We start from the raw sequence: 26,870 nt of genomic DNA, 5'->3' as shown, positions 1-26,870 counted from the left end.
GCACTCCTGATGCTGGCCAACTGCCCTCTAGGGGGGTATATATAGGTCCTCAGCCCCCATACCTCATTTGTATCATATCTCGGGATCTTCTTGTGTATATAGAGCAGAGTTACACGCCTACATCTGTCTCTCTCTTGTGTTGTTTTTCTGCCTGCGTTTTTGCTCTCGTGTTCTCAGATTTGGTCATCATCTCCGCTGCGTATTCTGACAGATCTCTACCGTCCTGGCCACGACCAAGGCTACATACAAAAAAGAGAAAAATAGGAAAAAGAAAAAAGAAAAAGAAAAGCCAAGAAATAATAATCAACAATTTCTGATAGCGTGACTACACGTAGCGCAGACAAACAAAAAAACCCAACTCCATGTGAACAAGTTCAGAAATTTTTGGCTAGTTTTCTACCACTGACCCAAATTTTTACTACAAAATAGTCGTTGTCAAACTCCAAAAACCGACCCCTGTACAAAATGACTTATGTACCCGAGGCTTTGGACATAACATCTCAAACATGCCATGCCCAGGTATTATGTAAATGACATCAATTTTCAAACCTGCCAACCCTAGATATCACGTGGATGACATTGGTTTTCAAACATGTTGAGCAACCTGCCCAAACTGCTTCAAATCTGTGCTGAACACATGAACCCTTTTTATATATCACGTCTGGAGAGAGGAGGGGTGGTTTTTTTTGGGGGGTCGCAACCATTGGTAGGCACTGTACAATTCGCAAGACATCCGAAGATTGATGGTGCTTTGATTAGATAGCTACTCCTACACTTATATCTCTCTGCAATATAGAATCAAAATCCAAAACAAAACTGGAGCCACAACTAGCAACCTTAGCTATTTGAGATAACCCTTCTAGTGAGCAGAGCCTCAAAACCCATTTAACAACAGCAACTTAATAAAGGCCCGAATGTTGGTTGAAATGAATACATTTAAAAGCTGGCAAATCTGTTCATTCTAGTCATAATCACCAGAGCTACGAATACTAGCCACCTCTTTTGGAAAAAAGCGTTTGAACTACGCGTACAGGCTAGTTCACAACATAAACATGGGGTGCATGACCCTTCAATTTCTGAAAATCCTCTATAAAGGCCGATCTACAAGGCCTTAAACTCATTCCTTGAATGCAAAGATTACCAGCTTTAACGTGTAGTCCCCTTCAGAATTTAAGAGATGGCAACCGCTACAAGTCTAGACCACCTTTTCTAGAAGGCCTTAACCATCACCTCAAGAACAGATGTAGCATGCCAGTGCCAATTCCCGGGAACAGAAAAGAAACTGAGAATTTCACCTCCCAAAATGGAATTTCTACACGTCAATCCCAAATTCATCCGATTCTCCTCCAAATTCTCTACATTCATGCAGCAACTACATGTAAAGAGAGAATCATTTTCTCACTTTCTACACGAAAAATTGCATGGAAAGACTACAAAGCATTCTAATTTTGAAGCAAGGGGAGTATGTTAAGGCATCTATGAGGCGCTAACTACTTTCAGCCAACAGTCTAGAATTTACTGAACTCTTAGATATTGATTTATATCATTGATGTTTTGAATAAGTATGGAAGACAAGGGAGTATGATGTATGTGACATTATGCGCTCTTATAATGCCTCCCACCCATAACCTTATCACCTTCTCCTTGGGTTGGATAGTTGTTTCAAATGTGAATGCAGATAGACATCTTCCCCAAGAGCTTTGACATCTTATACTAAGGGTGTGTTCGCGTGCAAGTGGGCACGGAGGTTGCCATCCGCACACCTTAGGTCACGTCAGAAAGCGATCGTCATCACGCTCGCTTCCACCTTCCTCTTCAGCAATCCTGTGACAACAGAAGTGTGCAATGGTTGCCCTTCAAGCTCACTTTTGGATCAGGGATGATGGTTCCTATGGACATCAAAGATCGTAACTCAACTAACGACGCCCAGTTCTACCAAAGTTGTGCAAGGTGTTCACTCCAATCTGCCGAGCGAGTAACGTGTGGGGTTCGTCCCACAGCTTGTTCACTGCCTACAAAGTGGTTTGGAAGGGTGGTACCCCCTTGTGTGTGGTTAGTATGGTGTGTGTGTGTGTGTGTGTGTGTGTGTGTGTGTAGCCAAGTGAAATTCTTGTGTGCAACTAGGAATGGAATAAGACCTCATGCAAAAATAATAATAATAATAATAATAATACATGGGCATAGAAGACAAGGCTGGGGTGCTTCAACGGAAGGACAAGACAAAACAACCCTTCAGATACCAATCTGTTCACCCGACAGCTATCCTAAGACTTTCAAGTGACTGAGTGTTTAAACAACTGCAAAGAACAACTGCAAAGAACAAACTTTCAAGTGACTGAGTGTTTAAACAACTGCAAAGAACAAACTTACTTTCAAGTATCGCCTCATTCAACTTGCCTGCTTCATTGAATCACAAAAAATAGAACATGACTCGGACGAGTTAAGAGCACGAACAACAAAAAAACCTCTTGTGCCAATTTAAACCACGTCAATTGGAAAACCAAACCTTGAACTATCCAGGACAAAACTTAAGGTTTCCGCTGTGTAGAAGGATAAAAATAACCAGCAACTATGGTTTTTGCATCAAGAAATCATGTTTACTATAATACACAGAGTCTCATAAGACTTATTTCATTTGTGTTCATGTGCCTTGAGCTAGCAGAACAAGGAGTCAGTCAAATCTCAATACATAGCTCTCTTCAACATAAAAAGAAACAGCTCTGTCCGACATACATAGAAGCCCAAAAGAGATGAAAGAAACCCCTCCTTGAAGTAGTCTTCTCCATAACCATCTGTAAAACTGCACAAAATGCCTACAATTACAGACAGCTGCATCATGAAGTTATAACATTACCACAAACATCACCTAAACAAGCAAATAAATGCATGAACAAGTTGTTAAGAACAAGAGGCTGCACACACAAAAGCATGATAACATAGAAAACAAACAAGAAACAAAAACTGTGAGATTTCAATAAAGAAACTGTTGCAAAGAATGATTACACCTGATGGCATCAATGCGATCCATGAAAACTTGAGTTATGGCAATCTAGACATCAAGACATGGGTATTGCTCACAAGAAACCCAATAAGCATATAGTTTCCAATGCTCCCAGGCACTCCTTCCATAAGTCAGTCGGTGGGTCAGTCAGTCCAACATCACCATAAATATGTCATCAAATGCCCAAAACAATCATTTAACAATAATCCATACATTTGACAGCCTACAGCTGCAAATGGCAGCCATTGAGAACCATAGTGCACACTTCAGTGACAGGCTTGGCCAGCCACCCTTTCAACGTAAAACTGACATTTGTATGCAGTCCTCTCATGGCCTCAAGGTCTAAATGAAATGGCTCACCTCATAGACGAGGACCTAAATGTAAAGCGATCCAACAAAGCCACACTACACTAATCAGATGAGGTCTCCACATGGAGACCAAAAGTGAGCACGATAGGCACATTTAAGGTACAATATCGTCTTTCAACACTGGGCAATCTAGCAAAACAACGTACTCAAGTGCAAATCATTGCACTAGAAAGTTAGTCTAAAATGAACTTTGATCATAGTATAACCTAGATGCTTAAAGCACTCACCCTCGAATCCATGTTAAATGCCCATTGCCATCAAGGAAACTTGTAAACCAAGCTCTTCATGGTACTACATATATGTAAGAGCTTTCTCACATCATACAATGTGGCACAATATTTGGGCGCAGAATATTCAACCCACAAGAGAATTGTGGAATAAGGGTCAAAAAGAAATCCCTTGTTTCCAGCCCTAACCCTTGTTAGGCATGACAATTACAGAAGATGCACGATGCATACAGTAATCTGTGCCTTGCAATATGTTTTATGAAGTTCATATGTAATCAGTAAAAAATAAAATAGCCAGAACTAGAATCAAAGAGGTTTCCTACCTTCATGAAAGCTCAATTTGTCATTCAAATTTCCTACTCAGCTGTCCAGCTCTGCTCCACAATTTCACGAACTTTTCTGTTGTATTCTCGGCGATTTTCACTATACATTCGTGCAGCCTCAGAATTTGCAGGAGAGTTGGGATTTGGATCACAAAGTAGAGACTGCATACATACAACAATTATCGCACCTCGTAAAACCCCACACTCCTATCATGATCAGCAATGCGGACTCGTTAAAGCCAAGACAAGAAGAGCAACACAGTCCAATGTCAGCCTGAATAAGCATGCAAGAAATACCTGAATTGATGTCAGAATTGCAGCCACATCATAAATTGGACTCCATTGATTTTGTAGTATGTCCAAGCAAATGCTTCCATCAGCATAGACTACAAGACAAGGAGTCAAATATAAGATTCCAGCTTTCGCAGAAGTGAAGAAATTGGAGGACTTGTAATCTTTTCTCAATACTGCGCTTGGGCAGAAAAGAAAACTAGAGAAGATTGAGTAGACTCAAGCAAATCAGGTTTTTAAGGTGTTCTCCAAAAAAGTAAACTTACTGTTGGGATGGAACATTCTGGAGACAAAACGCACAGTTGGCGGCTTGTTGGGGTAATCTTCCGTAAATTGCAGAGTGAGCTTGAACGTACCTAAATTCCAAATAAATACACTAAGACATAGACATTAAGAAACGGAGGAAAGCCACGAAATCGTGTGAACAACATACCTCCATCCCATGGGGTGTCATCAGGCCTACAAAAGCATAAAAACACAATACATAATCTATTTTAGTAGATGAACATTCAGCAAAACAACAAAAAGCAGGAAAAAAACAGGCATTGAGCTTTAACGTGGTTAGGCTTGGCTTTGGATAAAAAGGCAGACACCCCTTCGGTTGTATTGATTCACCAACAGCCTACATTTCATGGCCTGGCATCGATCCGACTTGGACTGTATCTAGCCGACTGCATGATTGCAGTCGTGGGCATGTCTAGCAACCTATCGGCTATCTTTACTTAACTTAGCATATAGTCAATTCTGCCTTAAAATAGATAAGACAATCGTGAGGTGTCTAACATGATCCTCAAGAGTACGACTATATATCAAAATATCATCCAGGAACACCACCACAAATTTCCCCAAATCTTCACGAAAAAGATCGTTCATCATTTGCTGGAAAGTGGCTGGAGCATTGGTTAACCCAAAAGGTAATAGGAGAAACTCGTAATGGCCATACCTAGTCCAAAAGGCGGTACTTTCGACATGCCTTTCATGAATACGTATCTGGTGATAGCCAGTACGTAAATCTATCTTCGTGAAATATTTCGCTCCTGCTAACCGGTCAATCAGGTCATCTGATCTAGGGAGAGAATAACGATTCTTAATTGTCAGTTTGTTCAATCTCTTGTAATCTATACACATTCTCCAAGTGTTGTCTTTCTTTCTTCTAAGCAACACCAAGGTGATTTACTTGGACGGATCTGGCCCATCCTCAAATAATCTTCGAGTTGTTTGGCCAACTCATCTTCCTCAGCTTGGCTCATCCTGTAAAGTGGAATACTGACAGAATGAGCACCAGGGATCAAGTCAATACAATGATCTACGGCCCGTTCAGGTGGTAAACCCGATGGCAGTTCCTTAGGAAATACATCTTGAAACGAATCAAGTATCTTCTTTAATTCTTTGCTTTCAAACACACTTAATTCATTTACATCCATGGAAGGGATGAGAAAGGAAGAAAGTGGAATCAATACACAATGGAAAGCAGTATACAAAGAAGAATCCATTATATTTCCAAAATCAACTGTATTTACAAGAGGTCCCTGAGAGGGATGAATACAATCACCTAAAATACTATACTAGATGTCCCTATGCTGAAAAGAAAAAATATGACTAGACCAATCTATCTAGACTTGAAGAGTCTTAAACCACTCAATCCCTAATAACAAGTCTACATTTTCTAGGTGCATAACATAGCATTCCAGAGTATCTTTGTAGTCCTAAATCTGGATTCGAAGCATCTCCACCTTTCGATCCCATACTTGCCTTCCCGCAGGGAGGCGTACCTCATAGGTATGATCGCTAGGTGTCGTATCAAGACTCAATTTCTGCACAAGTTTGTAGTTAACAAAGTTATGTGAGCTGCCAGGGTCTAGAAGAATGTGAATTTTATGGCCATTCACTTCTCGATAAACTCGGAGAAGATCATGCAAGCCAAATACTTTAGAGTTGAACAGACAATCAGAACATGTACTAGGACGAGAAAGTATAGTAATTGACGTACAACTGATTAGCTGCCTTTGGTTTGGGTCCTGCGTTGGTCTTTGCATCCTTGTGCTTCGGGCACTCGTTACGCATGTGTCTTTTTTCTTCACAGATAAAACAACGGCCTTCCTTCTTGAGCTTTAAAGCCCTAAGGAGTCGTTTCTTCTTCGCTGGAGTCGAACTTGAATTCTTCGAAGGTTGGTCCGAAGACTTTCCTTCAGTCGTGTTCGCCATAGGTACAGAGAACTTTCGTTTATGCTTGTTCCCCTGCTCGGTAACGGGTTTCGACTTGGAAGAGACCATTGTATCATCATAGATACGAGCTGAATGAATGGCTTCGTCCAATGTTTTTCATTTGTATTTTTAACTTGTAAACGGTATGAGTCTAGTAAACCAGCTACGAAGAACCCCAAAAGAGTAGTGGGATCCATCTTTGTAGCTTTCATTTGCAAGTCCCTAAACTTCTGGAGGTAGACCTCATAAGTGAGGTGCTGCGAGGTCATGGTCAAAGCTGTAAACCGGGCAACATCATAATCATCCTCTTTCTTGAGGAATTCCTTCTTGAAGACGTCTTCGAATTGTGCCCAAGTTGTTGGCTTAGGGTTGAGTTCCTTCCACCAAAGCAAAGCTTTGCAGGAGAGGAAACCTGCTGCTAACTGGATCTTTTTTCCATCATCATATGGATGAAACTTGCCACTTATGTAGCCAAGTGCCCACGATCTCCTTAGTACGATGCTTTTGTGCCCCCGAACGGTTCCAGAAAGATGTTGGGGCCTAAAGCAAAGGCCAAGGTATCCATACCCGAAAGAGTAGAGAGGGTAGTGGTCAAGAGAGAGATGGAGTTCTGCAAGGCTTGCATCTGGGCGGCAATTTGTGCCTGACGTTCCGAAGAAGAAGCTTCGAGAGCAACTTCAAACTCTTGGAAATCTGATTTTGACACATAATCGTCAAAAAGATCGACATCGGTATCTTCCGTAGTTAGCCGGCAAGCCTTCGCGTTCGACAAGGGACTCCAACTCCGATTCTTGGGTCGACATCGTGAAGAGGACAAGTGGAGAGAAAATTTGATCTTTGCACAATAAAAGTGCAAGGGAACTTGAGAGCTTGAGAGCTTGAAAACTTGAGAGATGTGTGGCAAGAAGCCCACTTAAGGGGTTTATATAACTATCTCCAAAAGCTACTTGAGCTTTTGCTTTTGTGTTTTTTTTTTAATATATATATATATATATATATGTGTGTGTGTGGATGGATATATATATTCTGTTTTCTTAAAAAAATAAAACACCTTTGAATGTGGGAGAGGCTTTAAAACTTTTTTAAAAAAAGTTTAATCTAAAAAAAACAAAAGTGCCGTATGCTTTTGTGTTTTTTTTTCTCCTTCCCTCCCGGATTAGCGCCGCCGGCCTGTCTGCAGACATCACCCGCGCTGTTGCTTTCGCCCACCGTGCTGCCAGCGCTCCTTCATGCAAGTCTTCGCGGTGGTCTACGCCAGCTTACCTGCGTAGGCCTGGCCACAAGGCGGCCTGGGCCTGGGCACCTACCGGCCTGGCCTGGGCGCCTGCCCGCCTGGTCTAGGCGCCTGCGTAGGCCTAGCTTGGGTGCCTGCCCACCTGGCCTAGGCGCCTGCCTACGTAGGCTTGGCCGACTGCCTACGTAGGCCTAGCCTACTGCATGCATGCGCCTCCAACAAGCACACGATCAGCATGCGCTTGCAACCCTGCAACAACCAATCCACCACTTCTCTCGCTCTCTCTCTCTTTCGAGTTCAACCAAAACAAACGAACATGCTTTTTTTCTGTTCTCTCACCTGAAACTGTTTATACAGTTCAAAACCATCTTTCCTCTTCTTTGCAAAGCAAACAACCCTTTCTAGACCACAATCGCTATCATGACGGGTTCTTATGATAAAAAAGCAACATACTGAATCTGAAAAACAGCAGTATGCACAGAAAAAAACAGCAAGCTTTTTTGAACACATACCTTTCTTCGACCTCATCTTCTCTACCTACCGACTTGCTCGTTCACGAGGCATGCTCTGATACCACTGTCAAATCCCCACCGGATCTCCTCGTGGAACGATCCTGGTACGAGACTCGAAACCTGCAAACAAACAAACAACATGGGGGTGCAGGCCTGACTCACCTCCCAACCATGACAGTCGTGGGGAAGCCCACAATCTTGGCTGTCCCCACCGAGCCACGAGCTGAGCTAACTAGGTTGACGTACCAACCAGTCTCCACTTCGCGATGTCCCATATCGCCACAAAGCTACCCTCGCGGGCCCCGAGACTGCTGCCGGCCTCGGCTACGTAAAACAGGTGCACGTCTGCACTAGATCCAGGCTCCAGACCATAGAGCTCTCACAAATCTCGCGAGACTCTATATGACTAATGACTAACCTTGGCCACCCTTTTATAGGCTCTTGGCCGGTCATCGGGCGTCCACACTTGGGCGCCCGCCCGTCCATACTTGGGTGCCCGCCCGTTAGTCTATCCCTAACTCAGCTCGCCAATCAGCCTGCCTAGCTCCAAGCTTCCCCAAACCTCGAAGCTAGTCTTGGGTGCGTGTAGCACACGGTAGATACACACTGTGCACATGACAGTTTTCCTCTTCCCTCTCTTCTTCTTGGTACACGTGCTGCCGGCTGTTTACAGCAGCGTTTTTTGCATTATCTCATCTGCGTTTCTGGAGGCAATGGAGGCAGGTGTTCTTTTCAAGAATGTTGCCTTCCCACATGGCCTTGAACCCTTGCTCGGCCAATCTTTGCTTTGTCAGAGTTTTCAGACTCGTGGGTGCACACTTGGATTCACATCCTCAAGGTGTGTGTGGAAGACAGTTAGTCCTTTCTCGATAGCGAGGGGGTCTAGGAGTTTGTGCCAGTTCAGCATAGTTTTGCTGGTGTACAGGTGTTTCCTTTAGGTTCTCGGGGTGTTCACTTTGAGAGGGGGATGTGGTTACTTGGCAAGGTAAGCCACTCCTATTCCCCAGGCAAATGACCTTCTGGATTACAGGGTACAGGCACAGGAGTCTTCATCCCTAGGATGAGCATTGATTTGGGAGCTTGGTGTACAAGTTGATATCGGCATTCATGCAGAGGCAAGCTAGGTCATTTGATGACGAGAGCTGTTGTCGAGGTTCAAAGGTACTTGCTCAATTGCAAGATGGGAACAGGATGCATGGTAGGTGTACATATAGGTTCATTGGGTACAGGTAGGTACCAATGGAGCAGCAGTTTGGAGCACATGATTGACATCAGATTGTGCTTTGGGATGATGAGTTGTGGATGTTTGGTTCCACATGGACACGTGACTAGTTGGTTGGGAGCTTGCCAGCTAGGGGTGTCAGGTTTTGGCAGGAGAGCTTTCTTGAGCTCAGTGCCATAGTTAACACCAAAGTGCTCAGGGGGTGTTGCCATGTGACTGGGTGACTCATAGGGGTGGGTGAGTAGTAGTCCCATCACGCGACGGCGAGTTATGGATACAGGTTTTAAAGGTCAGGTGCCAGCAGGACTGTCAGCTATAGTGCTAGAGGTATGTTTCTTCCACTTGGAGTGTTAGCAAGACACAGGCATTCTTGGACCGAGGGATACATGGAGATCCGGAAACCTTGTATCTGGAGATTGGTGCTCAACAAGCTCAGAGTTGGAGGCTTGAGTACCAGGGCTGATGTAGACAATGTGGGCCTCTATTGGCGGTGTCATGTGCACAGTGTGTATCTACCGTGTGCTACACGCACACAAGACTAGTTTCGAGGTTTGGGGAAGCTTGGAGCTAAGCCGGCTGATTGACGAGCTGAGTTAGGGATAGACTAACGGGCGAGCACCCAAGTATGGACGGACGAGCGCCCAAGTGTGGACGCCTGATGACCGGCGAAGAGCCTAAAAAGGATGGCCTCGCGTGTTTTTGTGAGAGCTCTATGGTCAGGAGCCTCGATCTAGTGCAGACGTGCACCTGCTTTATGCAGCCGAGGCCGGCAGCAGTCTCGAGGCCAGTGAGGGTAGCTTCATGGCGGTATGGGGCGCCACGAGGTAGAGATTGGTCGGTACGTCCATCTAGTTAGCTCAGCTCGTGGCTCCGTGGGGACAGCCAAGACTTGTGGGCTTGCCCACGACTGTCAAGGTTGGGAGGTGAGTCAGGCCTGCACCCCCTTCACGTTTGTATGGTTTGTTTGTAGGTATCGAGTCTTATACTAGGAGCATTCTACGAGGTGATCCTATGGGAATTTGACAGTGGTATCAGAGCAAGCCTCGATAACAAGTAAGTCAGTAGGTAGAGAAGATGAGGTCTAAGAAAGGTACGAGTTCGTGAAGATTGCTGTTTTTCTATGTATACTCTTGTTTTTTTTCAAATTCAGCATGTTGCTTTTGCATCATAGAAACCCGTGAAGAAGGTTTTGGTCTAGTATGGGTTGTTTGCTTTGCAAGAAGAAGGGTTGTAGGTGTTTCAACTGTATGAACAGTTAAGAGAGAGAGAGAGAGAGAGAGAGAGAGAGAGAGAGAAAGAAAAAGCCAATCGGCTATTTGTAACAGAGAGGGAGAGAGAGAAAGTAGCGCTTGTATGGTTGTAGCTCAGCCCTTATATACGAAGAAGCTTGTATGCGCAGCCAGGGCAGGTGGTCATCTACAGTCGCTGGTGGCTGGTTCACACAAGCGGGCAGGCGAGTGGCCTAGCGCCCGTAGGCGGACACGCCTTGCAATCTAGCTGTATGCGAAGGCGCAAGCGCAGGTGCGCCGATTTTAGCCAGGCGCAGTCAGGCAAGCACGTGCGCAGGTGATCCACGCAAGCCGACGGGCGTCAAACAGGCGGGCACTAATTGCAGACAGCAGGCGGGTGGCAGAAAAAAACACGAAAAGCAAACGCGTGGTGTTTTTAGCTTTCGTTTTTTTTTTATTTTTTTAAAAACCCACATTTGTCTTTGCTTTTGTTTTTTTTTTCTAGAACTTAGAGAGGGTTTAAAAAACCCACATATTGCTTTGTAAGTGTTTTTTTTTAGAAAACCAAAAAATATATTTTATTTTTATTTTAAAAAAAAACACAAAAGCAAAAGCTAAGTAAGCTTTTGGGGAAGCCTATAAATTCCCCTTAAGTGGGCTTCTTTCCACACATCTCTCAAGCTCTCAAGCTCTCTAGCACTCTTCCTTGTACAAGATAAATCTTTTCTCTCATCTTGCCTCTTCAAGATATCGACCCAAGAATCCGAGTTGGAGCCCATTCCTGAACGTGAAGACCTGCCAGCTACAGAAGCCACCGATGGAGATCTTTTCGTCGACGATTTTGTTTCAAAATCAAATTTCCAAGAGTTTAAAGTTGCTCTCGAAGCTTCTTCCTCGGAGCGTCAAGCACAAATCGCCGCGCAAATGCAAGCTTTGCAGAACTCCATCTCTTTGTTGACCACTACCCTATCTACTCTTTCGGGCATGGATACTTTGGCATCTGCTTTAGGCCCCAATATTACTCTGGAACAGTTTGGGGATGAGCAAAAGCAGCGTACCAAGGAGATAAAGGAAAAATGGCTACATAAGTGACGAGTCCATTTTCAGTTTCATCCATATGACGATGGCAAAAAGATCCAATTTAGCAGCATGTTTCCTCTCAGGCAAAGCTTTGCTTTGGTGGAAAGAACTCAACCCTAAACCAACGACTTGGGCACAGTTCGAAGAAGCCTTCACAAGAAAGAATTCCTCAAGAAAGAGGATGACTATGATATTGTTGCCCAGTTTGCTACTTTGACCATGACCTCGCAGAACCTCACTTATGGGGTCTATCTCCAGAAATTTAGGGACTTGCAGATGAAAGCTACGAAGATGGATTCTACTACTCTTTTGGGTTTCTTCGTAGCTGGTTTACCCGACTCGTACCGTTTAGAGGTTAAAAACAACAAATGCAAAACTTTGAACGAGGCCATTCATTCCGCTCGTATCTATGATGATACAATGGTCTCTTCCAAGTCTAAACCCGTTACCGAGTAGGGGAACAAGCACAAAAGGAAGTTCTCCGCACCGATGGCTAGCACGACAGAAGGAAAGTCTTCAGACCAAACCTTCGAAGAATTCAACTTCAACCGCAACGAAGAAAAAACGTCTCCTTAAGGCTTTGAAGCTCAAGGAGGAGGGACGTTGCTTCATCTGCAAAGAAAAAGGACATATGCGTAACGAGTGCCCGAAGCAAAAGGGTGCCAAGACCAATGCAAGACCCAAGCCAAAGGCAGCTAACCAGTTGTCTTTGACAGGTACGTCAGTTACTGTACTTTCTCGCCCTAGTTCATGTTCTATTTGTCTGTTCAACTCTAAAGTTTTTTGGCGTGCATGATCTTCTCCGAGTTTATGGAGAAGTGAATGGCCATAGAATACGTATTCTTCTAGACCCTGGCAGCTCACACAACTTTGTTAATTACAAACTTGTGCAAAAATTGGGTCTTAACACAACACCCAACGATCAACCTATGAGGTACGCCTACCTGCGGGTCAGCAAGTATGGGAGCGAAAGGTGGAGACACTACCGATCCGGATTCAAGACTACGAAGATACTCTTGAGTGCTATATTATGCATCTAGAGCATGTAGACTTGTTATTAGGGATTGAGTGGTTTAAGACTCTTCAAGTTGAGATAGATTGGTCTAGTCATACTTTTTCTTTTGAACATAGGAACACCCATTATAGTATCTTAGGTGATTGTATACATCCCTCTCAGGGACCTCTTGTACATACAGTTGATTTTGGAAATATAATGGATTCTTCTTTGTATACTGCTTTTCACTATGTCTTGATTCCACTTTCTTCATTTCTCATACCTTCAATGGATGTTAATGAATTAAGTGTGTTTGAAAGCAAAGAATTAAAGAAGATACTTGATTCGTTTCAAAATGTATTTCCTAAGCAACTGCCATCGAGCTTACCACCCGAAAAGGCAGTAGATCATTGTATTGACCTGGTCCCTGGTGCTCACCCTGTTAGTATTCCACCTTACATGATGAGCCAAGCTGAGGAAGAAGAGTTGGCCAAACAACTCGAAGATTATTTGAGGATGGGTCAGATCTGTCCAAGTAAATCACCTTGGGATGCACCTATGTTACTCAGGATAACCACACCTGGAGAATGTGTATAGATTACAAGAGATTGAACAAGCTGACAATTAAGAACCATTATCCTCTCCCTAGATCAGATGACTTGATTGACCGGTTAGCCGGAGCGAAGTCTTTCACAAAGATAGATTTACGTACTGACTATCACCAGATACGTATTCATGAAAGGCATGTCGAAAGAACCGCTTTTAGGACTAGGTATGGCCATTACAAGTTTCTCGTATTACCTTTTGGGTTAACCAATGCTCCAACCACTTTCCAGCAAATAATGAACGATCTTTTTCGTGAACATTTGGGAAAATTCATGGTTGTGTTCCTGGATGATATTTTGATATATAGTCGTACTCTTGAGGATTACGTTAGAGACCTCACGGTTGTCTTAACTATTTTAAGACAGAATCGACTATATACTAAATTAAGTAAATGTGAGTTTTTTATGACCAACATCATTTACTTGGGACACAAGATCACTAGAGATGGATTGAGCATTGACTATGACCGAGTTCAGAAGGTTCTGGCCTAGCCTATACCGCAGACAGTAAAACAACTTCGTTCTTTTCTCACACTGCCGATGACGACTTATTGAAAGGTCGTGGACGTAAGTCGAATCAACCTATCACTTGGAATAACGATCTGGATATGGCCTTCAGACTTTTGAAAGATAAAGTCAAGGAAGCACCTATCTTAGCATTACCCGATCCTAGTCGGCCTTGGCCCTTATGTTCTTGAAACTGATGCCAGTGACTATGCAATCGGGGCTGCTCTATTTCAAGATGGTAGACATGTTGCTTTCGAGAGTAAAAAGCTAGACGACACTCAATTTCATTGGCCAACCCTTGAGAAGGAGCTTTATGCTGTCATTCACGCTCTCAAGGTTTGGAGACATTATTTATATGGCTCTAAGTTTGTGATATTGATTGATCTTTAGTCAATCAAGTATGTGTGTGATGCAGATGATGTGAGAGGAAGAAAAGCTCGATGGGCTGAATTAATGCAAGATTTTGATTTTGAGATTCATTATCGAAAGGGGTCCATGAATAGTGTCGCAGATGTGCTTAGTCGGTTTAGCGAGGTGAATACTTTGTCGTTTACCGAGATTTCTACTGACTTATTTCAGTCATTGAGAGGGCTTTGCAGGACTGATAGTTATTTTGGTCCATTTTGGCAGAAAATTCAAGACGGGAGCTCGTTGATTGACCAAGACTCAATGACTGAGCAGTCTACCATTCAGGCTGCAGGAGGTCAGTGGATGATTCGGAATGGTTTACTATTCCGTAATGACAAAATTTGTGTACCACAGATCGTGTACATTAGGTCCAAGATTCTTAAGGAGTGTCACGACGCCCCTTCTACTGGACACCCTGGGGTACACATGTAATTAGCTTTAGTGAAACACACTTTTTATTGGCCAAAGATGAAAGGATATGTAGAAGGTTATGTTCTCAAGTGTCAAGTTTGTCAAGCAAATAAAGCTGAACGCTTTAGACAGACTGGGCTGTTGCATCCTTTGCAAATCCCAGGTAATAAATGGGAAAGTATTTCCATGGATTTTATTATCGGATTGCAAAGAACACGTCAAGGCCACGATTCTATTTGCGTTGTGGTGGATCGCTTGACAAAAATGGCTAGATTTTTACTGACACGGAAGACCATTACGGCTACGCAATTAGCACAGCAGTTTATCGAGCAATTGTTTAGACTATACGGGTTACTGTCACCAACCTGGACATTTCCCAGTATGAAAGGAGTCTGGTGGACTCCAGGTTGTCTAAATATTTGGAAAGTACAAGCTTTGGGAATGGGAGATTATCCTAGAATACAAAGGACCACACTCCTAAAATTTAGGAGAGTTGCTATTTTTGGCCTGACTCCGATGGAAATTCTGTTCGCGTCATTACATCTGGAATTGAGCAGATACCAAGAGTTGGCAAAGTGCCTATGACAGAATGTCTACTAGTTGGGATATTTTTAGAGGTAAAGATTATGGAAGGACCCATCTTTTAGATTGGGACATGTGGCAAGAAAGTGGACCAAAGTGAGACAAGTGGCCTGACACTTGTTAGAAAGTGGATCAAAGTGAGACAAGTGGCCTCACACTTGTCACTTCAGCTATTGTGTGGCTCTCCACTTGTCATTGTAGCCTTCTCTTGCCATTCACACTAGCCTCTACCACTGTTACAGGCTGCCCTAATGATGGCTACTCTCTTTCTCTCTCTCTTGAAGGCTGCCCATGAAGAATACCGGCTGTTGGGGACTGTTTTGGAGGCTTCCATCGCGAAGAAATACTGAAGGCAAGGGTATTTAATCATTTATTATGATTTCTAACCATTGTACATATTGTACCAGCCTTTGTACCTGTTGTACCAGCCATTGTACCGACTGTACCAACCCATGTACCTACTGTACCAGCCACTATATCGGCTGTACCAGCCATTGTACCTACTGTACCGGCTGAATGGAGAGTTGTACTTGCTGTACCAACTCTATTGCATGAAGACCCGTGGTTTTTGGGGAAGAATCAGTACCCCCACGGAGGTATATGGATTATATTGTTGGCTCGGCATTTCTACATCCTATGTTCCGGCTTGGTTGCCTTGTGTTGGGCTCTGTTATGGCATTTGTATATGGATAATCCGGCATCTCCAGTGGGGAGAGTAAGGCCCTCAAAGCTTGTACATGATATTATTCTCCTTGGGTAATAAAATACTCCAAGGGGGGGTCGGCCCATTCCGGCCTCTATGTGGTGTCACACGTGCAAGCTCCATTTTCAGCATTTGTGGATGTTTTGTCCAGCTTTTATGTTTTATGCAAAGTGATGATGGATATGTGTTAAGGCTGTGGCCATGTTTAAGTGTTTTAATATGCATTGATGGTATCAACAAGTGTGTCAAAGGCCCTAGTCCCCCGGGCACCGCCGCGAGTTACATTGGTATCAGAGCATAGGCTTTCTTGGAAGCGGAGGCTTCCTTCTATCAATAAAGAAGAGAAAAGATCTCAAGTGGGAACCACACTTACCATCATTGCTATGAAGCATGGCCAGCCGCTTTATCGCTTATGAAGCAAGAGCATGAGCAGCAGTAGACAGCTTGTTGATCTAAGGATTTATGAATTCACAAAATTTTATCTTGGAAGTGTGGAGTTGGCTTTATGTGCTCACGTTTAGTACTCTTTCCATATGGATATTGTGGATTATATTATCAAGCTTACAAGCAAGCTATATGGAGATATATCTTGGGATATCTTAAGGATATGGTGAGGAGATATTTCTTTTGGCACCTGGCAAAGAAAAGCTAAGTATACTTTGAGTTTGCAAAGTTGGTGCTTTGGCGATTTACTATGAAGTATTTTGATGTTCACTAACCCTTGCATAGCCATGCAAGACGAAAGGTGTTGTTGTTTGCCTTGAGATGGTTTTAGGGAAACATTGTTTATGGCTGCCTTTAACGGAATGAATTCTTTTCATGGCTCCCTTTATTGGGATGGATTATATCTATGGAGATTTCTTTCTTGGACGAGATTTATATAGATATTGGGCTTCACAAGCAATTTCTATGGACGAATCTGTCCGAGTTTATAGAGAAGAAATCTTTGGATATCTCATGGATATGATGCTTTTATGGATAAAGTCCACCTCTACTCCAAGGTGTGTGGTTAGCACAGAGTATGTGGTAAAAGTTATGGTATACAGGTCTATGGATTCCTGGACTTCTTTTCTAGGGATTTGGATTTATCCTCAAGTTTATGGATTATTCTTTATAGCTCCCTTTATTTGGGATGCATTGGACTTATGAAACTCATGGTTCACATACCCTGTGTAGTGTTCTCTTGTCCTACGTGCTCTCTTGAAGATTGTTTCTACCATGTGTGGGTGGAACAATAGAGAGCAGATGGAAGGGAACATGGGCACTTCAGAAGGTTGGAGCACAACATACCGTGTGTAGTGTTCTCTTGTCCTACGTGCTCTCTTGAAAATTGTTTCTACCTTGTATGGGTGGAACAATAGAGAGCAGATGGAAGGGAACATGGGCACTTAAGAGGGTAGAGTGAGTTGGTGGCCGAAATGCCTATAAACTATGTGGAGCAGAAATGCTTATGGAGCACCAGGCTATTTATGCATGCGAGTGATTGTTTTATCTTGTTACTTGAGCCCACCTCTCATCCAAGGTGTGTGGTCAGAGTACCAACACGGAGTGCAAGTGGTAAAGTGGACATGATACCTGGTTGGCAAGGGACTTATGTGTACGCCAAGGGTCATGTGGATGGCACATGTTTGTGTGCTTTGAGCTTGGATTATGATATCTGGACTTATGGGACTGTTTTGTCTTGCCCGTTTATTTGGGACATGAATTTATTTATTTTTTAAAGCCATATTAGAATCACTATCTCCCCATACAGAGGCCAAGAGGTTCATTGTTCATCTCACCATGCATGTGGATTCATGTTGGGATTGTGAGAGGGCAATTCAATGAACACTCCACTATACACGTGGATTCGTGTTGCGATTGTGAAGTGTGTTTCATTGTTTCCACACCATGCTTGTTGATCAGAGTTGGGATTGTATGGGAGAACACGGGAACTGTTGGGATTGGGTGAAAGGATTGCCAGAACTATGGAGAACCAGCTTTTCTGTCACCATCGTTTGTGCTCTTGAATGGCACTAGTTTGTGTGCATAGCACATGTTTCTATACGAGGCACTAGTTTCTTGTGCATGGCACTTATTTAAGTGTCTTAGCACCTATGAATAATCCGGCATCTCCCGTGGGGAGAGTAAGGCCCTCAAAGCTTGTGCATGATATTATTCTCCTTGGGTTATAAAATACTCCAAGGGGGGGGGGGGTTCGGCCCATTCCGGCCTCTATGTGGTGTCACACGTGCAAGCTCCATTTTCAGCATTTGTGGATGTTTTGTCTAGCTTTTATGTTTTATGCAAAGTGATGATGGATATGTGTTAAGGCTGTGGCCATGTTTAAGTGTTTTAATATACATTGATGGTATCAACAAGTGTGTCAAAGGCCCTAGTCCCCCGGGCACCGCCGCGAGTTACAGTTACCGCAGGACATAGTCAGTGATGGGGACTCTACGTTTACAAGTGACTTTTGGAGACTTGTTTTTGAGAAGTTGGAAACAACTTTGAATTTGAGTTCCTAACATCATCCACAATCTGATGGCCAGACTGAAAGAGTTAATCAGATTTTGGAGAATATGCTTCGAGCCTATGTCTCCAAAAGACAGAGTTCATGGAAGGATTATCTTCCCATGTTAGAATTTGCATATAATAGTACTAAGCATACTTGTACAGGTTTTAGTCCTTTCATGCTTATGTATAGTTTTCAACCTAGATCACCTCTTACAGTGGGATTTTCAGGACTTCAGCATGATGCAGCACGTAATTTTTTGCAAGATATGCAAGAAATGTTACAAGTTGCGAAAGAATCTATTAGGAGTGCTCAAGACAGAGACAGATTTTATTCTAATAGACATCGTTTACCCAGAGAGTTCTCTAAAGAAACGATGGTGTATTTGCGAGTTCCCAAAGATTCTGAGACTTTACGGATAGGTTGATCTCCGAAATTATCCCCTAGATATTGTGGACCATTTCATATTACACAATGGATTGGTTCAATCGCATATGAATTAGATTTGCCTTCTCATGTGAAAGTTCATCCTGTATTTCATGTCAGTAGACTTAAGAAAGTACTGGGTGGAACAGACCAGTTAGTTACTCCTCAAGAAATTATAGATGTCAAAAGAACATGACATTTATTCCACACGAGCCAGAAAAGCTTCTTGGATTTCGTGAAAGAAGATTGCGTAGTACATTTATCACGGAATACAAGATCAAGTGGAAGGATCGTGTTGAGGAGGACGCTACATGGGAGACATTGACTACCCTTCAGAGGGATTACCCTGGCTTTATTTGGTCTTAAAGACCCATTTGACACCAATGACTGACCGTTTCAACGGCCTCAGTACCAACTCCCATGTGTTGTTCTTCTCGATGGCATTAAGTTCCACCTGCATGGCTTTCCTACAAGTATCCTGTGAGAGGGCTTCCTTTACGGAAGTGGGCTCCTTATCCCGCATAATACGAGACATCAGAGCATAGTTTATGCTGAAGAAGCTCTACTGTATTGCTTTTGTCTCGGACTCTGTGTGATCTTCGAGGGCCGTCCTATGTGGTCCACTCGGAGGGTAACTCCGTGACACCTGAATCCCCAAGGGTGTCCAACAACCACCTGGGTACTCGAACAGATCGAGGAGCCTCCGGCCGTTGTGGGGGCTCTACTCCAGCTGCGGGCTCAACCTCCTGTGCTGACTGAGGTTGATCAATTGGAGCAATGGTCTGGGAATCATCATCAGACTCTTCTAAATCTCCAAGAAGTGGCGGCTCCTCGACAGTGGATACTAGAACATCATATTGGCTATTAAATCAAGTGTCATGAGTCACAACTCACTCATCATCATCAAAGCCTGAAGATAAGGATGATGAGTAGTCTCCATCTATGAGGAGATTTCCATCATACCATGTATTCACTAGAAGTTATTGGTGACTGGTGACTTTTTTAAAAAAAATTAAGTACAGGTTTGGAAAGCATGGTACCGGTACGATACGTATTGAAAGTACCAAACGGATGAGTACGAGTACGGAATGCAACTATGCGCACCGGGCATTGAGAGCCGGAGGAGGAATCACGATGGGGAACCAATCGCCAAACCAAAGGGACCAAAGGAACCCGCTCCATGACTAGAGGGGGCTCATCGCCAATGGGTGGGTGCCATGATAAATACTCAAAACGGTTCTCTGACAGAACCGAATCCTCTTGTACTCTGCCAGCCTGGCGCGCGTGGCGGCAATGCTCAGCTCAGGTGGTCGGCTAGCCGCCCACGCGCGTGGCGGCAATGCTCAGCTCAGGTGGTCGGCTAGCCGCCCAAGCGCGGGCCAACCATCTGCCACTCTCCGGCAGCTGGGTCGTCCACAGTCGGGACCTAGTGCTCCGCTGCCTGAGAATCTGCCTCTATCTACCCCCTGGTGAGGATCTGAACGAGAAACAGAGGGAGAACCACAGGAGGCGGTCTCCAAGACTGACGCCAAGGACAAGCTTTGGCCAGATGTCCCATCTGCCTGCAAATGAAACATCGGCCTGGAAGGTCTAAATACTCCACTCGCTGAATGATGGGGTCGCCCCGAAGACATAGAATGGATATAACATGAGGCACTGAATTCGGCGAGGCAACACAGATGCGAAGGGATGGAATCCCGGTTGCCAATGCGAGGGCCGAGGCAGCAGTGAGGGGGGATTCCATCTCTCTCCCGATGGCACCACCAATCACTAAGAGAAGAGGGTCGAGGCCTGGGAAACAGACTCCGACACGCCAACCAGAAGGTCAGACGCAGGGTCAAAGCCGTGGTGCCTTCGTGCAAAGAAGGCATGGACCGTATGCAATGCAATGGGGCTCAACTACATGACTCGATCTGATGCCGCTGATGAGTCAAACTCCACCTGAAAGCAACCACGTCCCAGAGGGTGAATGTCTATGATCTTTGCAAGCCCACCAATGAGACTCCCTTGCAAAAGATCTCTAAGTTGTCCTCGTGCTTGGCAACTACTGACAATCTTGCATACTAGAGTAGAGGCCTCTAATGATGCGACAGTCGTAGCGAGAAGCTGAAGGTCCGCTTCCAAAAAGGATAAGCAAGTAAGTAACAGCAGCCTCAGTCGAGGCTGACAGAGCAGTTGCTGTGGAGTCCTCCTAGGGCTAAAGACCCGAGACATGCCGAGAGAAGAACGAACCCCAAGAACACTGATACCTGCTGGAAGACGAAGGAGGGGGCAGAGGAAACCAAAGGAAGGCTTTGGGCTGAGGCGACGGAGGAAAGGCAACGGGAGGAGGAGGAGGGAGAGAGAGAGAGAGGAAAAAACACAAAAAGGGGGGGGGAGGGCTGAGGAGAAGGCGAAAGGGAAGGGGAGTGGTGCAGCTCAGCCGGAGCAGAAAGGGAGGCAGGGGGGAGGCGAAGGGTGAGCAAGAGAGGCAGGGAGGGGTGGGAAAGCACGTAGGCGAAGGGATGGGGGGGGAACACAAAGGCGGGGAGAGGAGGGGGGGGGGCACGCGCAGACGGAAGGAAGAGGCAGGGGGTGGCACTACTGCGCATGAGAGGGGACGGCGGGAGCTGCAGGCGGGAAGCTCAGGGAGGCGAGGCTGGAGGCGAAGGCGAAGGAAAGGGGGGGTGCTCAGGGAGGCGAGGCGAGGCGAGGCGAAGGCGAAGGCGAAGGCGAAGGCGAAGGAAAGGGGGGGTGCACAGGCAGAATCGCTGGAGGGGGAGTGCGCAGGCAGAATCGCTGGGGACGAGCAGGAGCACGCTACAACTATGTCAAAGGAATGTGCTATAATAATCCTAATGTGCTGATGCCCTTCTTAAGCGCAAAGAGCTTGGGAGAACTCGGCAAGCACCCAATGGATCATTAATCTTCCTTCCACGTAATTTTCCCACAATGCAGCTGCAGGTGGGCTTACCCTAGTAAGGTCATCCCAACCAAATTGCACTCACTACGCTAGGATTCCAGGACTAAATTGGAAAGATAGATGTCCATGGTTTCAGGCACGTATCATTAAGGGGACATATGGGATACATGTTTCAAGCTGAAGGTCTGCACTTCAAGTAGGCAGGACACTGGTCTAATGAGGAAAAGGGCATTGGTCTCGTCAATATCAGCCTAAAGAAAACTAGGGTTTGGGATTTGCAGGAGTGAACATAAGCTGAAGAGCCTCACCCATCAGTCGGTCAAAAGCCAGTGTTTTGAGGCTTCACAGCGGTCTAGGCTCCTTCAAGACACAGTGGATGAAGCTGCTTGGAGCGATCAGGCTCACCGTAATAAGATCCCATTGGAAACGAATCTCCATGCTAGGACACTGTCTTGCGTGGACAAATACTGTAAAAGGTAACTAGAAATGGCACCTCAATTGTAAGTTCTCTCTTTCAGGCAAGCAAAAGGGTCGCCCTTGAGGGATGGGTGGTGTCAATAGCTGAAGACACTTCAAGCACGCAGAAGGCATGGTGTTTGTGTTGTCAAGGTCTCACGGTTGTTAACAAAGTTCTTTCAAAAAGGGGAAAACTAGGCAATACTGAAGATGCGATGGAATGCTTACCCGAAGATGACAGCGTTCCACAGCATGATGTTGTTGTCCTGTGGTGCACCGCTGATGCCAGCAGGAGGATCTTGCTGCAGCCGCTTGAAGTCGCGCATCAGGCGTTTACGAGAAGGCGTAGACATTGCAGCCCTCTCTCTCCCTTTCTCTCTCTCCACGCCGGTGATCTTCAGCACCGCATGCAAACGAGAAGATCCACAACCGCCGCTACACCATCTCCTTCGAAAGACAAGAACGCAGACGCAAGAACAGCCTCCCCTCCTCCATTGCCACTAACACAACACTGCCCTAATTCGCGACTGGCAATGTATGGTCTTCGGTATTACTTAATAATAAATGCCTTAGTGTGCGTGCTGTGTCCCACAAGAGAAACGGAGTGTGAGAAAGAGAGAAAATCAAAGATTTTCCGGCGCATGAGACTTGTCGGATGTGTACCCGGTGGAGAAGAGATTTGCCCTTCAGAGTTTGGCTGTTCCTTGGCTAGAGAGAGAGGGTCCCCCTCGCCTATTTTAGTGGGATAGGAGGCAACGCATGCACGCCATGCACTAGTGGGACACAGCCCTTAGTATGAAACTTGTCGGATGTCTAGTCAGCAGAGACGAGATTTGCCCTACAGAGTTTAGTTGTTCTTTGGCTAGAGAGAGAGAGAGTTTTCCTCGTGGGACAGGAGGGGAGGTTTTTGCAACGCATGCACACCATGCACTAGTGGGACACAGCTCTTAGTATTGGGATCAACAACTAAGAGCCTCCCGATCATGGCCATCCACATGTTCAATGCGGTAATAAAACCGCACATTCTAGTAAACCTAACATGGCCGTATAAAATGTGGATGACATGACAGAGGCCTCTTTCCAATTTGAAACTTAGCCGCCCATTTATTGTTGCTTTGCCATGCACGGGCCCAATTTCACGTCACCTAGTAAACCATGCCATACCAGTAAACCGACCACACCCCTCGCATTTTCAGGCACAAAGCGTCAACTGCACAATTTCGAAAGATTAGCGGTTGTGGGGCGAGCCGTGGGGTGGTGATTTGTGGGGTGGCAACAATGATTGGAGGAGGGGCAGCTACGTTGGACTCCAACCGATCACCCAACCTAGCCCAAGGTAAGGCATAGGTCATGCCCAAGATATCTATACAAGATCCCTCAAACTACTGCTTCCTTCAACCTGTAAAGCCATTGGCTACTCACATTCACCAAGCTTGCATATGTGGAATGTCCTTGCCCTCATTGTTGTTGTTTGCATTTCTCTTTTCTATCTCCCTTGCTTTTGTCAATTTCACAAAAGGGAGCACCATCTCAAGGAGGAGGAGCAATGACGTGGTTTTACATAGTGTGCGGGATATAGGGTTTACACAATGTGCGGGTTTACTTATTGTGGGGGATATAGGGTTCACACACTCTCATCAACCTAATACACAGTCCTCTCTAGCGCAGCCTTAAGTGACCTTGATGCTCGTGCTCTTCTCTAAGCACACAGCTCTAGTACATGACTTGAGCACACTCTAGCCATAACTGTAAATTTTATCTTGCAATAATCAGCATCGCTTTGCTGACTGCTAATTGATTATCTCTATAGCTACCCATGACATTTCTCATGTGGCAGCCTTGCAGTCCTCTCTTACAGGTACAGCATTCACAGCAACCTCTTACCTTCTGTTCTTTGCTTAGCATCCTTGACGCTTGCCATTGATGCTTCTATAACCTGCCATAGCCGAATTCTCTGTGCAGGTGTTATCTAATGGGGGCACAAACCTAAGTGCCTTTTGGGCATTTTCTTCACTTGGGTGATAGCTTGCAGAGAGGGCCTGGGCAGTAGTCCCAGCAGCACATCAGCAGGCTACTTTGCTGCTTGCACCTTTCTCTCATGCTTCACTATACCTTCTTGAGCTATCTGTCTTCTCTCAGAGCTTAGAGCCTCGTTGATGGCTTTGCCTTGCTGCTATAGATGCCATCTATGCACTTGTTGGGCTAGCCACACCTCCGTTGTGGGGCTAGTCTCACTTCCCAATCTATTGTCCATAGTTTTTTGCTGCTGTCCAATCAAGACCCTTGTCTACTCTATATGACTGCCCTCTTCAATTCTCTCAACAATTGTTGGCTATCTTGTGCTTCTATGTGTAGTGTGTAGCTACCACGATAATCACCTTCTCTCACATCTGCTTGGCATTGCCTTGCTCTCCAAGCTTTTAAGCTTTAGCTTTGAGCTGTTTTGTTCCAGCCGTTGGTTCTCTATGCCCATGGCTCTTTGCGACATCCGTCTTGCTGCAAACTTACATTGATAAAACTCCCACTTAAGGTAACAATAGTGAGCTCTCCTTACTCTATTTGGAGCTTGAATTGCAATATATCCTTGCCTCAACAAAAAAATTGTAAATGTAGCCACTAGCTTGGCTACCATGAGCTTCCATTTGAACTCTCAAATTGCATGCTTTGTCTTCAGTGCATGAATCCATTCAAGGGTGCTTCTCCACATAGTTTCTCTTGAAACCAAAGTGCAAACCAATGTGAAAACTCCAAATGCTTCCACCAAACATTGCCCATCTTCCATGAGCATCACTCTTTCCAATAAACCATGGACTTCTTCCAAGCCCATAACCGCTTGTCTCTTCTTAGACAAGCATTGCACCTCTAACACTGTTTGGTTTTTAGACCATTCATGTACCATCTTTGCATCCAAAGATCATTTCATATCATTATTGTTGTTTGAAAAAGTCCATAACAATGAAGGTATGTTTGACCCGATGTTTAAGAACCTTGATCTTCAAATCTCATAGCACCCTAATAGGTTTGGCAATAGTCCCATCAGCCATCTTGATAATGATGTCCGAGACTTCTAGACGTAGTTTAGCCATCTTCTCCCAGCATTTCTTGGTGATTACGCTCACTCCCGCACCGTGATTACGCTCACTCCCGCACCACCACCTAGGACTCCAATTATTGTGATGCCCTTGGCCGTAATTGGTAGTAGTGCGTTGTGAAAAGATGCAGGGGAGAAGAGAGATTGAGCTCTTGCAGGCACACACACACTCACACAAACCCTAGAAGAGAACGCACAAGGTGAGAGGCTGAAATTTCTTCTTCTTCTTCACACAACAAAAGAAGTCTACAATAAAGATAAAGTGACTAACACACATAATAGAGTATGTACAAGTGGTCCATAATGTGAATACGCTAAGAGGAGTAGGTAGATGTGGACTAGTCGGTGTAGTCCAACTGTAGAATCTCTGGCGAAGATATGTCGGTGCCAGCTACTAAACCCGCCAGTGATATAAATGTCGAACAGTCATGCAGGTGCCTCGTGAGTGTCAACTCCCCCTCAAGCTTGACATCTCAACACTCCCCCTCAAGCTCAACTCCATCTCATGAACTCCAAGCATATCTTGAAATCTGTGGAGCTTCTCAGCTCCCAAGGCCTTCGTGAAGATGTCAGCAACCTAATCCTGTGTGCTGACATAGGCCAAGTCGATGTCGCCTGCCAATACTCTCTCCCTGATGAAGTGGTAATGCACCTTAATGTGTTTCGTCCGCGCATGAAAAACTGGGTTCCTAGCCAACTGTATACTGCTAAGATTGACACAATATATGACAATCTTTCTCTCCACACACAACCCAAATCAGCAAGTAGCTTACGTAACCAAGCTACCTCACATGCTGCCACTGCAGCTCCTCTGTACTCTGCCTCTGTGCTTGACAAGGCAACTATGGGCTGCTTCTTGCTGCTCCACCATGTCACAGCAACACTCCCCAATGAAAACATAAGTCCACTGGTAGATCTCCTATCTGAGATGCTACTCTTGCCCAATCTACATTTGTGTACCCATATAGCTCCAATGGTACACCTGCTGCATAAAACAATGCATAATCAACAGTGGCCCTCAAATACCGAAGTGTACGTCGTACATTGTCAAGATGTGGTTTGCACGGAACCTGCATAAATTGGCTCTCTAAACCAACAGTGTAGCTCAAATCTGGCCTGCTGATTGTGACATAGATCAAACTCCCAACAATCTTCCTGTACATAGTGGGATCCTCCAACACAACCTGCATCCGCACTAAGCTTGCCATTTTGATCTAATGGCACTGAGATTGGCTTACAATTAGCCATCCCATACTTAGATAACATGTCTGATGCATATTGTCTGACAGCCAAATACCCTCAGGTGTGCGAATGACCTCAATTCCCAAAAAATAGCGCAGATCTCCCAAATCCTTCATCTCAAACTTCTTTTTGAGATGACTTTTCACATGCTCAATCACTTCCAAGTTGTCACCCCCAACAATAAGATCATCTACATATATGGTGATGATCACAATATCCTTATCACTCTTGCGCACATACAAAGAGTGATCTGCATCTACCATATGAAAACCAATAGTGATAAGATACTCAGCAATCTTGTCATGCCATACTCGTGGAGCTTGCTTCAGCCCATACAAGGCCTTACGAAGCTTACA

At 44.8% G+C, this 26,870-nt stretch overlaps 1 protein-coding gene across 2 annotated transcripts; it reads right to left on the bottom strand.

Annotated features, from left to right (window-relative positions):
- Window positions 1-2,553: 2,553 nt before the first annotated feature.
- Window positions 2,554-22,752, bottom strand: LOC147629736 (ubiquitin-conjugating enzyme E2 2). Of its 2 annotated transcripts, none has more exons than XM_086811278.1 (6): window positions 22,410-22,752; window positions 4,645-4,670; window positions 4,478-4,567; window positions 4,218-4,306; window positions 3,921-4,082; window positions 2,554-2,800 (listed from the first exon to the last, which is right to left on the bottom strand). In XM_086811278.1, exons 1-5 carry the CDS (start codon window positions 22,532-22,534, stop codon window positions 3,954-3,956), a joined length of 459 nt encoding a protein of 152 aa, XP_086667404.1. In that variant the 5' UTR covers window positions 22,535-22,752; the 3' UTR covers window positions 2,554-2,800; window positions 3,921-3,953. The 2 variants fall into 2 exon arrangements, with proteins under 2 accessions (XP_086667404.1, XP_086667405.1); XM_086811279.1 differs by having other exon boundaries at window positions 2,554-2,813; window positions 22,410-22,716.
- Window positions 22,753-26,870: the final 4,118 nt, after the last annotated feature.

Source organism: Cibotium barometz, chromosome 17 (assembly GCF_041138505.1).
Source record: "Cibotium barometz isolate CiBa-2024 chromosome 17, ASM4113850v1, whole genome shotgun sequence".
In the NCBI taxonomy this organism is placed as follows: domain Eukaryota; kingdom Viridiplantae; phylum Streptophyta; class Polypodiopsida; order Cyatheales; family Cibotiaceae; genus Cibotium; species Cibotium barometz.
This window is presented reverse-complemented; position numbering and strand designations above follow the sequence as displayed.

Excerpts from the sequence above, each read along its gene's own strand:
- LOC147629736 (XM_086811278.1), bottom strand. The coding sequence starts at position 22,534 with ATGTCTACGCCTTCTCGTAAACGCCTGATGCGCGACTTCAAGCGGCTG. Across the intron at positions 4,568-4,644 it reads TGACACCCCATGGGATGGAG|GTACGTTCAAGCTCACTCTG; the intron begins GTATGTTGTTCA and ends TTTGGAATTTAG. Across the intron at positions 4,307-4,477 it reads CAGAATGTTCCATCCCAACA|TCTATGCTGATGGAAGCATT; the intron begins GTAAGTTTACTT and ends CTTGTCTTGTAG.